The 13818-nt window shown below is 40.1% G+C and overlaps 1 protein-coding gene and 1 pseudogene across 3 annotated transcripts in view; one reads left to right on the top strand and one right to left on the bottom strand.

Annotated features, from left to right (window-relative positions):
• The window catches only part of ZC3H8 (zinc finger CCCH-type containing 8), a 33190-nt gene extending 19372 nt beyond the window's left edge, over positions 1 to 13818 (bottom strand). The window contains exons 1-4 of one of the 3 annotated variants that reach the window (XM_026480443.4): positions 13652 to 13818; positions 9092 to 9188; positions 1039 to 1273; positions 29 to 162 (exon numbers count right to left, since the gene is read on the bottom strand). In XM_026480443.4, coding sequence (XP_026336228.3) covers positions 29 to 162; positions 1039 to 1273; positions 9092 to 9188; positions 13652 to 13728 — 543 coding nt within the window. In that variant the 5' untranslated portion in view covers positions 13729 to 13818. The remainder of the gene's footprint in view (positions 1 to 28; positions 163 to 1038; positions 1274 to 9091; positions 9189 to 13651) is intronic. The other 2 variants (XM_026480449.4, XM_057309260.1) reach the window with 2 other exon arrangements.
• Positions 5457 to 6057, top strand: LOC125283168 (60S ribosomal protein L17-like; annotated as a pseudogene).

The following is a 13818-nucleotide window of genomic DNA, read 5'->3' as shown; positions in this document are numbered from 1 at the left end:
GTCCCCCCGCGCGCCCACACTCTTGTACCTGTTCCCGTGAGCCGCTGTTCCGCACGGGAGCGTTTGATCCTTTCTGTCCAGCGCCAGCCCGTTTTCGCTTCATTTTCTTCTGTTTACCATTTTTCTGAACAGCTTTAAGGTTTTTAGTTTTTTGTTTAACTGCTAAAAACAAGAAAGTTCATTTTATGTGTTAAATCTTAGACACAAAGTGTTAAGATTTTAACTTTAATTTATGAGAACACGGAGGCACAGCTGACTCCACAGTATACTCTATAGGGGGCCTGGGTGGTCGGTTAGGCGTCCGACTCTTGCCTGCCCCAAGCCAGACCTCTTGAAGAGCTCGGAGCGTAATGGAGCTAATCAGCAACTGCCACAGCACTACAGCAGCCAAAGCTTCAAGTGTTTAAAATGACCTCCCATGCTACTGTCAGAGTTTTCACTGAAAACATTTTACATAGGGGAGCCCGGCCGGCTCAGTCAGTAGAACGTACACTCCTGATCCTGGGGTTGTGAGTTTGAGCCCCACATTGAGTGTACAGATCACATTAGAAAATAAGAGTATTTAAAAAAAAAAAAAGGCAGTAAAACAAGAGGATTACTTTCATCTGTAGTTGTCATTTGTCCTCATATCTACAACTAAATTTCATTTTAGTCTGACACACCACTGTATCAGACATTAAGTCAATTCCTCTCTAAACCGACAGCAATACAAACAGGCACATCTTGTCCTTCATATACGCAGAGGTCAAGAATTTAGCATTCTCCCTTTCAAAGCAGTCATGGCCTTTGATAACCCTCCTGTACTCTCCTCTTGTAACCTAAGCTTTGTATGCTGAATGACCAGGTTGGGGGGCGGTGGTGGGTGCGTCTCAGGCTGTGCAAGCTGACATCTGGTATAAAGATCCATGGAAAGCATGATCTTACTATGAGATAAAATGCAGGAGAAAATCTCCCCCTCCCCAAACCCCAGTCCATATATGGACAATTGTGACGGATTCTCTAGATAAACTTTAAATGACAAAATAGTTTCACCCTTACCTTTCTGTGTCTCCTTCACTCCCTCTTTCTTCACTGATTCTTCAGGAAATGGTGAGGACTGAGCAGCATTTGCCATTTCTTTAGCTTGTATGTACTGCTGAAGCTCTTTAGCAAAATTATCTTCTGATTCCTGACTGCAGGTATCATTATCACTATATACATCGTAGTCTTTACTTCTTGATTTTCTATATTGCAAATTCTTCGGTGATGTTGTAGAGTTCCCAAAGTGCCTAAACTAAGTAAAAATTAAATTTTCAATTTTAAAAAGCTGGCATATTCAAAATAATCTGGTTATAAAGAAGAAATAAAGACTGGCCATGAACTGATCATTGTTGAGGTTGCGTGGTGGGTATATGGGGTTTCACATAACTATTCTTTCCACTCTTATATTTTTAAAATTATCCGGAATTAAAAAAAAAACAAAACCAAAACCAAAACCAACACAACATATCCACCTCAAAAAAAAAAAAAAAAATCTGATGGAAGGTTCTGAATTTATACACCAGATGTGCTTTACTGAATTAAAAGAGTAAACCCCAAATCTTAATTATTTGATATAATTTGATTGAACTACAATATAATTCACATTTTGTTTCTCCCTTTGCATCAACTATGCTTTTAAATGGTTTAATTCAATAACTCATCATTTCATTAAAGAATAAGTAAACTGTAATGGCCCAAGCGAAAATCCACTGTACTAAGATATATCACAGCTAGCAAAGCCTATTCTTATTCTTATAACTCACAGCATTGGGGGCACACACTGATGACAAGGAACAAAGAACTGCCCAGTTCTCCGTAATCAAGTTAACTTTACTTTCAGAAACAGTTTTCTAACTCTGTTGTTGCAGCTGCCCCAAGGCACCAGAGGCAAACACAGGCACCCACTGGACAGGAAGCCAGGTATGGCAGCTGACCCTGAGTCAGCCTGAGATGATCACAGCAGACAACTTAAAGTACTTTGTGTACAAGAATTTCCAAGTATTGGCATACATGTCTACACATGGTGACACAAGGGTATCAAGCTGTATAATTACAGTTAGTATGTATGATACATTTTAATTAAAAGGTTTATATAAAAAATATCCAAGTGCCAAAAGGCTCCTATTTTGATGTCAGGAAGGGATAACACGTCTACCATTAAACTGGCCAATGATCCTTCTCCAGAGCATGCTCTGGGGTCTGGTCTCTTATCTACTTTCACATAACCGATGAAGGCAGCAGATTCAAAAACAACCAAAAGCAAACCAGAAGAACTGCTATGATAAAATATACTAGGTGGTCCAACTTAATGGTTTACTTTTGATGTTAACTTCAAAGCTAGGAGTTGTACCACCAGAGGATTGATCAGAGGCCTATAAAATGAATTTGTTCCCTGCGTGAAGAAGAGAAAGTTTCCTAACCTGACAATGGCCCCAATGTACACCTACCTCATCTTCATTACACCAGACAAGACCATCAACCAATCCGACAATATCAGGCCACCAAGTTCCCTGTCTCCAAGTTTTCAAGAAAGAGCACCTTTTAAAACTAATACCATAGAACAAACTTGTAAACATAACATCTGGTCAGGGGTCGGCGGATGTCAATCTGGCCTTCTATTTTTGTTAAACAAAGTTTTGCTGGAACGCAGTCACACACATTCATTCACTTCCGTGTTATCTACACCTGTTTAGTTGTGACAGAGTCAATATGGTTCACGAAGTCGGCAAGATGCACTACCTGGTCCTTTATGAAAAAGTTGGCCAATTCTTGTGATAATTATTATGTTCACCAGGTTTTTGGCCTTTAATTTTATTTAGAGGGGACAGGGAAAGTCATCATGCAACAGCTCCCATAAAGCTTGGCTTAGTCAAACACACAGAGATGAGATTCTATTCAGTATATCTGAATCAAAATATCACAATGATCCAAATGAGTGATTAAGTGCTCCCTTACACACAAAATATGTACCAAAGCAGACCCCCTTTAAAAGGTGATAACATGTCTGATTTGTATTAAATGAAGAGATAAGATGACATGGCAACATGAACAAAAACAGGACAATCATCAACTATGTTGTTTTATTATTCATTAGAGATCAGTATTACTAATCGATAATGATTCTTTTCAGAGGGCAATGAAATACACGAAATACAAATAATTGCTTTAATACTTTTCTTCATGCAGCTAGCTATAAACTCATTGCTTTGATATCTGTTGTTTTCTATAAAATTTAGAAAGTATACAAATATGCAACTTTTTTCCCTTTAATGAAGGAGCTTAAAGTTTTTTTCAAGCAAAAGACTTCTAACTCAGGAGGATTTACTGAACTAGTATGGCCTCCTGGGACTCCAAAGAAATAAAAGTACAGAATTGTAAACATAGGTTCATAATATTAATGGGGGGTAGGACATGAAGTACATTCATCAGTAATTGAGAAAAGTTTAACAAATTCTTGGCAAATTTTTGAAAAACAAAAAGCAAGTTATAATTGGAAGGCTGGGTTTCAGTTGGAGTGTGAGAAATGGGACTGTAAGTAAGGATGAATTAAAACTCTACATAAAAACAGACAAAGCAATTGTAACGAATTCTCTCTGCCCCGTCCCTCACCAGGATACATTCAAACAGAAATTTACCCCAGGCAAAAAAGAGAATAAAGAAATTGAATAAAATGTCTGATAAAGCCAAATCTTCTTGTGTGGGTACTAAGACCCCAGAGTGAAGTCCTCCACATTCTGGCATTTGGGAGCAACCCCCAACAGAAATATATTCCATCCACTCAACCTACAAGACCGGTTCTACCCTGCTGTCCAGAAGAGACTCCTCACAGGGGTCTACACACAGAATTCAATGAACTTGAATGGGAATACAAATCACACATTATTTACACCAACCTCTAAGCTGACATTTAGCATTTTCCTGTCCTGAACACAGGGAACAAACAGTAGTCTCAACAGTACCTGCCGCTGTCACTAGTAGAATCACAGGTACTTTCATATATCACGTTACAGTTGTTGCAAATCTCAAAATATCTTTTACATTCATCACTATGTCAAAGTTACAATAATTAGACCTACTGCTAGACCTTCTTATTACTTAGTGCATTAATGAAGAACATATTACTCTTTCCACACTTGTTTTTTGATAATCATATTTCAATTTCAAATAAATTTCAATTTCAAAATAAATTTCCTTTGTAATCCAACATATTTCATTTTATTCACTTAAAAACATTATTCTGAGAAGGGGCCCATGGGCTTCACCAGACTGCCAAGAGGAGTGCATAGCACAAACAAGGTTAAGAACGACTATGCTGGAGGAAACCCACCTACCCACACAGCCCATCCATGTACTGAACGCCCAATCAGGCTTCCCATCTGGAGGAAAAGCCTATAGAGACACAGGCCCACTAACACACCAGTGAAGGCCATCCACCAACTCTCCCAGCCTCTCTTAAATCAAGGGACAATGAAGGAACACAAAAACGCATGACAAAAATCTGGAGCAGGTGTCCTTAAACTATGACCCCAAGGCCAAATCCATCTTACCACCTATTTCTGTAATAGTCAGCAAGCTAAGAATGGTCCTTAGAATTTTTTTTTTTAATGGCTGGGGAAAAAAACACAAAAGAATAACATTTCATGACAATGAAAGTTATATAAAATTCAAATTTCAGCATCCATAAATAAAATTTAATGAAACACAGCCACACTCATTCATTTATACACTATAATAATTGCTTTCACACTACAATACCAGAGTTAAGTATTTGCAAAACAGACTATAAAGACATTCAAGACATTACATTTAAAAAAGATGCTAGAAAGCTATAACATCAAGACAAAGAGCAAGAAAGAACTCTTGAATAGCTAAATTATGAGAAACCCACAATTAGAAAATGCTGCTTTAAAAAAAGACATAATTTGGGGCGCCTGGGTGGCATAGCGGTTGGGCGTCTGCCTTCGGCTCAGGGCGTGATCCCGGCGATCTGGGATCGAGCCCCACATCAGGCTCTTCTGCTATGAGCCTGCTTCTTCCTCTCCCATTCCCCCTGCTTGTGTTCCCTGTCTCGCTGGCTGTCTCTATCTCTGTCGAATAAATAAATAAAATCTTAAAAAAAATAAAAAAATAAAAAATAAATAAAAAATAAAAAAAGACATAATTTATAATAGCCTCACCAAACACCTAGCAATTAACCTAACAAAAGGTATGGAAGATGTAAGACATCTACAAAGAAATTACAAAACACTGTTGAGAGAAATTAGAGGACCTGAAGATTAGACAATTCAATATTCTAAAGATGTCAGTTCTCTTCCAAATGATCTGTAGATTAAATGCATTCCCAATGAAAATCCCACCAGGATTTTCCAAGGAACTTGACAAACTGATTCTCAAATTTATATAGAAATGCAAAAGGTCTCTCTTCCCCTAAGTGGCCTGAGGTGACCTCTGAAAATGGTTCACTATTCGCTCGACCCAGGAAACCCTACAAAATCATGCAAATCAAGAGGTTCAAATCTTCGTGTTCACTTTAAGAACACACATGAAACTGCCCAGGCCATCAAGGGTATGCACATCCAAAAAGCCACCAAGTACCTGAAAGATGTCACTTTGCAGAAGCAGTGTGTACCATTCCGTCGCTACAATGCTGGAGTTGGTAGGTGCGCCCAGGCCAAACAGTGGCGCTGGACACAGGGTCAGCGGCCCAAGAAGAGTGTTGAATTTTTACTGCACATGCTTAAAAATGCAGAGGGTAATGCTGAACTTAAGGGTTTAGGGGCAGATTCTCTCTCTGGTCATTGAGCAAAGCCAGGTGAGCAAAGCCCCAAAGATACAGCATAGAACTTACAGGGCTCATGGTCGGATTAACTCACACATGAGCTCTCCCTGCCACATCGAGATGATCCTTATTGAAAAAGAGCACATTGTTCCTAAACAAGAAGAGGAGGTTGCACAGAAGAGAAAGATATCCCAGAAGAAACTAAAGAAACAAAAACTTATGGCTCAGGAGTAAATTCTGCATAGAATAAATGCAAATAAAAATAAAAAGAGGAAAAAAAAAAAAGAAATGCAAAGGGCTAAGAATATTCAAGACACTTAAGGAAGAAAAACAAGGTGAGAGGATTTGCTTACCTGACATCCAAGCTCATTATAAAGCTGCAGTAATTAACATGGTGAGGTCTTGGGGGAGGGCTAGACAGATAAACCAGCGGAAGAAAATGGAGTCCAGAAACAAACCCACCAAACATGAACATTTGATTTTTGACAATGGTGACACTGCAGACCAATGGGGGAAAAGACAATGCTTTTTCCCTCAGTGAATGGTGCTGGAACAATTGGGTATGATAACAGGGGAAAAAAAAAAGTAAAACAGAATTTGTCACCCCTACCTCACAGTATACAGGTACAAAAATCAATTACGGATGACTACAAACTTAAATGCGAAAAGCAAAACAATAAGCAAAACAATCTTTTAGAAGACATCATAGTAAAATATTTTTATTATCTTGGGATATTTAAATAAAACACATAAAACACTAACTATAAAGAAAATTAATAAATTTGAATACACTAAAATTATGAACTTTTAGTTAAAAAATACCATTGTGTAAAGCCACAAAATGAGCAGATATTTGCAACACATAACCCACAATGAAGGGAAAAAAACCTTTACGATCCAAAATAACTACAAGAAAAAAAAAAAATCACAGACAAACCAATAATGATAAGAAGAAGAAGTCAAAAAGACTTGAAAAGGCACCAAAAAAAGGGAAATCCAAATGGACAAACACATGAAAAGACGCTCCATCTCAATAGTAATCATTAAAATGCAAACGTAGTTACAATGACCTACTTCACCAGATGGCGAAAACTATGACGGATGACAATACCAAGTGTGGAGCAGGAGAAATACAGTCTCTCAGACACTACCTCTGGGAATAAAATTGGCAGAACCACTTTGGAGTACAGTTTGGCATTAAAGGAAAGGCAAAGATGCTTATACTCTAAGACCCAGCAGTTTTACTCCTGGGTAACTACAGAGTACATGTGCTACAGGATACAAGTGAAAGAATGTTGCAGCACTACCCATAACCCCCCAAAATGGGAATCAGACCAAACATGAAATCTAGTATATTCAATAATGGAATACTATTCAGCTCAGGAAATAGACAAGTATATGCCACAACATCTATGAATCTTATAAATACAATGTTGAAAAAACACAACAGAAAGAACACATACAATATTCTTCTATTTCTATAAAGTATAAAAACAGGCGAGGAAAATTTGTATTCTTAAGGATTACAGCATTAGTAGTAAAACTAAAACTGTAAAGAAGAGCAAGGAAGTGATTAGCATGCAAGTTAGGACTCTAGTTATCTCTAGTAGGAAATAAAGAAATATGACTGAGAAAGAAGGCATCAGAGGCTTTGCGGGTAATGCTCTTTCTTGACTTGGCAAAGTCTTTACCTGGTGTTCTCTTTTTAATCAGCTGTGATACTGTACATTAATGTTTTATGCACTTGTGAGTGAAGGGCCTGGGCTGAAGCAAGCCTGCTTAGGAATAATGCAGGTGTCCATTATTGGAATCTACTTAAAATAATTGTAGCGTGTTCTACCTGCCTATCTCCTGTATTGGGTTATACATGAATTAGGGAACTTTAAGTGGGCATGAAGGACGGGGGTCTATGTGATTAAAACAGTATAAAAAATTGGGGGGAGGGGTGCCTGTGTGGCTTAGTCGGTTGAGTGTCCAGCTCTTGGTTTCAGCTTGGCTCATGATCTCCGGGTCATGGGGTCAAGCTCTGAGTGGGGCCCCATGTTGAACGTGGAGCCTGTTTGAAGCTCCTCTGACCCTCCCCCCATTCGTGCGTGCGCATGTGCGTGTGCTCACGCTCGCTCTCTATCTTTTGTGTGCGTATGCTCTCTTTCTCTCAAAAAAATAAATAAATCTTAAAAAAAACAAAGAGAGAGATATCCAGGCCACAGTTTTTCAGTGTTAAGACCTTGGCTCTTGTCCATAACTGCCATACACGCCCCAAAAGGCGAAAGAAGTTACATACTTGGGTAGTTAAGAGGCTTGCTGAGGAGACGAAGATGCTATACCTGTTGTATTTTCTGTCCTGCATCTTTTATAAAGCTAGGTATAAGAGTATCACATTAAAGCCTATTTGTGTCTCCTGAGTCTCACTGCCAATTCAAACTCATCATTTTGTGGTGTGTTAAAATTCACAATAAAAAAAAAGTTTAAAAAGAGAAAAAGAGGCGAGAGAGGAGCAGATGTTGGCTGTTATGGGTTGACTGTGTCCTCCCCAAATTCTCCCGATGAAGTCCTAACAGCCAGTACCTTAGAATGTGGCCTTATTTGGAAATAGGGCCATTACATGTATAGTTGGTTAAGATGAGGTCATTAGGGTAGGTTCTAATCCAATATGACTGGTGTCCCTATAAAAAGGGACCCAGATATATGCACATAGGGAGAACAGAATTCAAATATGAAGGTAAAGATCAGGGTGATGCTTCTGGAAGCCTTGCCAAGGAACACCAAAATTGCCAGCAAACCACCAGAAACTACACGAGGAGCATGGAACAGATTCTCCCTCACAGCCCTCAGAAGGAACAAACCCTGCCAACAGCTTGATAACAGACATCTAGTCTCCAGAAACACAAGACAAGAACCTTCTGTTGCATAAGTCAACGTTTGTGGTACTTTGTTAGGGCAGTCCTAGCAAAGTAACACAAGCTGTAAGCTGTAAATCACTAAGGTTAGTTAAGCTGGCAAATAAATCAAACGCTTAAAAATTGTGGCCTAATTTGAAATGAGAAGTTTTTGAAATGGTTTACAACCCATTTCAGAAACAGGGAAAACCAAAATAAAGGTAATACACTAAAAAAGTTCATGTTAAAAGACTAAAGTTTCTGAATGATGAATTTTCTGAAGTGTTATCAGGTTTCCTTGATATAAGCCAACTAGGTCTCCAATGCTGACTAAACTGGGACAAACAGGACCCCTAACAAATTTCTCATACCCACCCCTGTCTGTTTTTTCAATATGCCAACTTAATCTTACTTTTTTAGGTATTTGCTCACATTCCAGTTTTACTTCCCATTTTCTTTTCTCTCCTTGTGTTTCTTCAACTTCTGTATCATCTATTCCATCATCGATTCTGCAGCAAAAATATCAAATAACACAAGAGTTTTTTCAATCTGAAAATGGTTCATACCATAGCATTAAAATTCACAGCTTTGGCTTCTCTTCTACTTGCTCTCAAAGAAATTCCAAATTCAAAGTCTACTCCAAACACTCCAAGGAATAATGTACAAATTTATGATGAACAGTACACGTCAACATGTGTTTGTAAGTAAATCGTAAAGCTGAAATTTTAGATTACATAACCTTCACGTCCTAGTAACAGAAGCTATATAAACCACCCATTCATTCATCACTCCATTCATTCAACAAATACTGAGTATCCACCATATACTAGGCTGTCGGCTTTAAATCCTGGGATACAACAATGAAAAAGACCTTGTCCCTACCTTCTGAGAACTTTCTATGTGCTTGGGAGGGAAAAAAAAAGCAGTTTTAATATAGTATGATAAGCACAGGTCCATACATGAGGAACACTTAACCTAGATTTGGGGCCCAAAGGTCTTCTAAGCTTAAAAGATATGTAAGAGTTAGCAAACAGGGGTGCCTGGCTGGCTCAGTCAGTACAGTGCATGACTCTTGATCTCCAGGTTGTGAGTTTGAGCCCCAAAACGAGTGCAGAGATTACTCAAAATTAATAAATAAATAAACTTTTTTAAAAAGTTAGCGGGGCACCTGGGTGGCTCAGCTGGTTAAGCGTCTGCCTTCCATTCAAGTCGTGATACCAGGGTCCTGGGATCGAGCCCGGAGTTGGGCTCCCTGCTCAGCGGGGAGCCTGCTTGTCTCTGTCCCTCTGCCCCCCCGCCATGCAATCTCTCTCTCAAATAAATAAATAAAATCTTTTAAAAAAGAAAAAAGAAAAATTAGCAAATAAAGAGGAACATAAGGGAGAATAGTATTTCAGGTAGAATGCAAGGTGCCTTTCAAGGTCAGGAGAGTGGGAAGATGAAAAAGAAAAGTTGTTTTCAGACTCGCAAGGACTGAGAAGTTGAATATGCAGAGAGACATTGTCTGAAACAATGACTTGATGATATTCTACCAAAACTAAGAATGAACCCAAGAAAGATGAAGATGGGAAGCTGGTGAACAAAGATGTCACTGAAATCTACAGGTAAATCTAAATGACGGCTTACACCATAAATACAGGGGGCTGAAAGCAATTGTGTCTGGACGAGTCGTGGCTATTGAATAAAAGCTTAAGACAGGAGTTACGTGCCAGATCAAGGCGAGGAGGAGGCAATGTGTACATTCGCAAAAAACATGTTACAAACGGAATATACTACTAGCACAAAAACGTGAATAGACGCTCTGAGCTTCTTGCAAAGTTACAGGAGGAGCTCGGGCTTCAGACCTTCACCCAATCCAACAGCGTACGGCTCATCTGTCCCTAGTCAGAGCCTCAGAGCTTCGTCTATCAGATAAGGTACCAGGTTGTGAACCTCCACAGAAGCCATCGCTACAAGAGCCAATAAGCCGAATACTGTGAAGCTTCACTGCTCCGGTTATCATAGGAAGCGGGCTCTCCTGAGGCAACGCAGTAGTGACAATAATGCCTACGAGAGCGGCACCAGCGGCAGCTGGCACTTGCGTTATGCTCACCCTGCGCCAGAAGCCAGTCCATGCCTATCACCCACATCACAACAGCCCAAAGGCATACGCACTGCACTGGTGGTTAAAAGCCCATTTTACAGATGAGAAAACGGAATTACAGAAAGCTTGTAAAACTTGCCACACACCTGCTTAACTGGTAGGGCTCAGATTTGAGCCCAGGCAGGCAAAGCCACCTTCCTCGTCAACACATCCACCCGGATAGCTACTTGACATATTTTTAATAGAGCCCAAACTGAACCCTTGACCTAATCCTCCTGTTATATTTTTTTAAGATTTTATTTATTTATTTGAGAGAGAGCGAGAGGGAGAGAGAGCACACGTGTGCGTGAGCATGAATGGCAAGAAAGGAAGAGGGAAAGGGAGAAGCAGACTCCCTGCCGAGCAGGAGCCCAATGCGGGACTCAATCCCAGGACCCTGGGATCATGACCGGAGCCAAAGGCAGACACTCAACCGACTGAGCCACCCGGGTGCCCCTCTCCTGTTACTTTAAACAGCAAATCCATCCTTCTAATGATACTGACCCAAAACCTTGAAGTAACTTATACTCCTTTCATATCCCCCACGCAATCTGTGAGAAAATCCAGTTTATCTTCAAAATATCTCTCTACTTGGGCACTTCTTGATCCAAGCTCCTCTTGCTCTGTTACATTCTACTCTCAACACAACCAGAATGACCCTGCTCAAATGTCACTCTCTGTTGAAAACCTTCCACTAGCTTTTCATCTCATTCAGCATAAAAGCCGAAGTCCTTCTTATGGCATCTACAAGTCCCTACATGATCTGCCTCCCTGACCCTACCCCCAAGTACCTCTCAAGTCCCACTTCTCTTCAAGTCCTGCTATTGTAACTCCACTCCAGCTGCCATTCTGGCAACTTTGTTCCCATCACTAATCATACCACGCTCACTCCACCTCAAGACCTTGATATTCTCTCTGCTAGAAGTCAATCTTCCTCACCTCACCTCCCTACTCAAATACTACTTATCAGTGATATTACTGAGGCTTTAACTACTTTCTTTAAAATATCTACATTCTCCCTACCATCCCATTTTCCCTTCCTAACCCCCTATCCAGCTTTCATTTTCTCCATGGCATTTATCATCACCCAAAACACTATATATATTATGCATTGTCTGTGGGGCTGGAGGGGAGGATAAATCTTATTAATATAGAGATTTTTATCTTTTCTTTATTTATTGCTATAGCCCCAAGGCCTAGGATAATGGTAGGTGCTCAAGAAATGAGTAATCCCATCATAAAATTACTAGGAAAAAACCCAGAAACCAAAAAAGGTTGATTCCTGCGACCTTATTTAAAACAAACAAACAAAAAAACCCTTTATGCAATGAAAATAATGCCATAAGCAGAGTCAAAAGACAAATAACAAATTGGAAGTAAAATATCTGCAGATTAGAGATCCTAAAATTTTAAAGAGAAGGACCAAAGAAAAGAAAAACAGGCAAAGGATATGAACAAGGAAGAGTTCACAGATGCTTTCCATACTTAAATAGCATTCTACACCTAACATTTGGGCAAAAATCGAGAAGCGTCTTTGATGTATTTTAGTAAAGTTTTTGTGAAGAATCTTCTGTCCAACACATTTTCAAATTGATAAATGCTATTGTTTTCTAACATGCAGCTATTGTCTCATGATGATTCACCTTGCTGAATTCTCTTATGGATTTTAATAGTTTATTAACATTCCTCTTGTTTTCCTTTGTAGGTGGATCATATCATCTGCAAGTAATTAACGTCTTTGTCTCTTTTCAGTATTTATAGATCTTATGTTAGTTATTTTGCCTTAGAAACACAGAAATCAAATCATGGGTAACTTAGTCCTAGTTTTGCCACTTACACTGCAATCTTGGAAAGTTATTTATCCTCTCTGTGCCTCAATTTTCTCATATGCAAAAACAAGGGCAGTATCTTTTCTTCAAGGTTAAGGTTAAATGACATATTTCACGTAAAGCACTTAGTAAAAACTCTTGATGGTAGCCCGAATTAAGGTAACAGTTTTAATTAAGTTATTTGAGACAGAAGTGAACAGATCTGAGTGATATCGGTAAGTAAAAATCAACCAAAATAAGAGATATACTGAGAATGAGAGAAATAAAGGAACAAAAAGGCTGTGTGTCTCGGTTTCAGCTTAAGGAAATTGGGGAAAACATACAGGTTTAGAAGTTGGTCTTTAGCACTTCAAACAAAAAAATGTAAATGAATATCTGGGTGTTAACAAACTACACTATACACGTCTCTAAAAATGAGATCAATAAATTAGCATCATTTGGCCAGCGGTGTCAGTTCCTTTCGCTACCTAATGGAAACGTTACATCCAAATGGTGTTTGCTGCTTTATTATGGTCTTTAGGGTCTTCTGATGCAAATCAATGAACTAAAGGCAAACTATTCACTATTTACCCTCATTGTTTAATGAACCTAGGGTTTCGGTTTAAAAAAAAAAAAGTGTTTAGCATGTGTCAGTGAGAAATGACAAATGATCTGTCCCCTTGGAGCTGACGGTCCGGTGGAAGGACGAGTAGTGTGGAAACACATGGAGGTTTCTAACCGGGTCTAGAGGGTCAGGAGCGCCGAGAAAGGGAAGAGATCGTCGCCTGGACCCCGCTGCTTCCCTCAAGCAGGGTCCCGGCCGCGGCGGCTTACAAACGGAGCCCCATTGCCGGCTTCCATCCCCGCGGCCCCAGAGCGACCGCTCCACGTCCGACCCCCGCACCTGCCAGGCGGACCCCACGCACTCCCCGCGCGACCCAGCGGCGTGGCCCACACGCGGCCCCGGCGACCTCCGAATGGAACCAAAAGGCGGAACCCGGCTGGGGCCCTGCGATCAAAGCATAAAAAGATGGGGAATCACCTTTCATCAAAGTCCGTGGTCGGTTTTTTACCCAGGGCCGGGTTCGGGGGTTTGGAGAAAAGATTCTCAAAATCCATCACCCTCGCGAGGGCCCGGCAGCTAGAGTAACAACAACCGCGTGAGGAGGAGGAGGGACCCAGAGCGTCGCACCGGCCCCAGGTCGCCCC

Source organism: Ursus arctos, unplaced genomic scaffold, assembly GCF_023065955.2.
Source record: "Ursus arctos isolate Adak ecotype North America unplaced genomic scaffold, UrsArc2.0 scaffold_8, whole genome shotgun sequence".
NCBI classification, from domain to species: Eukaryota; Metazoa; Chordata; class Mammalia; order Carnivora; family Ursidae; genus Ursus; species Ursus arctos.
The sequence above is the reverse complement of the archived record's forward strand: the minus strand, read 5'-3'. Positions and strand labels throughout refer to the sequence as shown.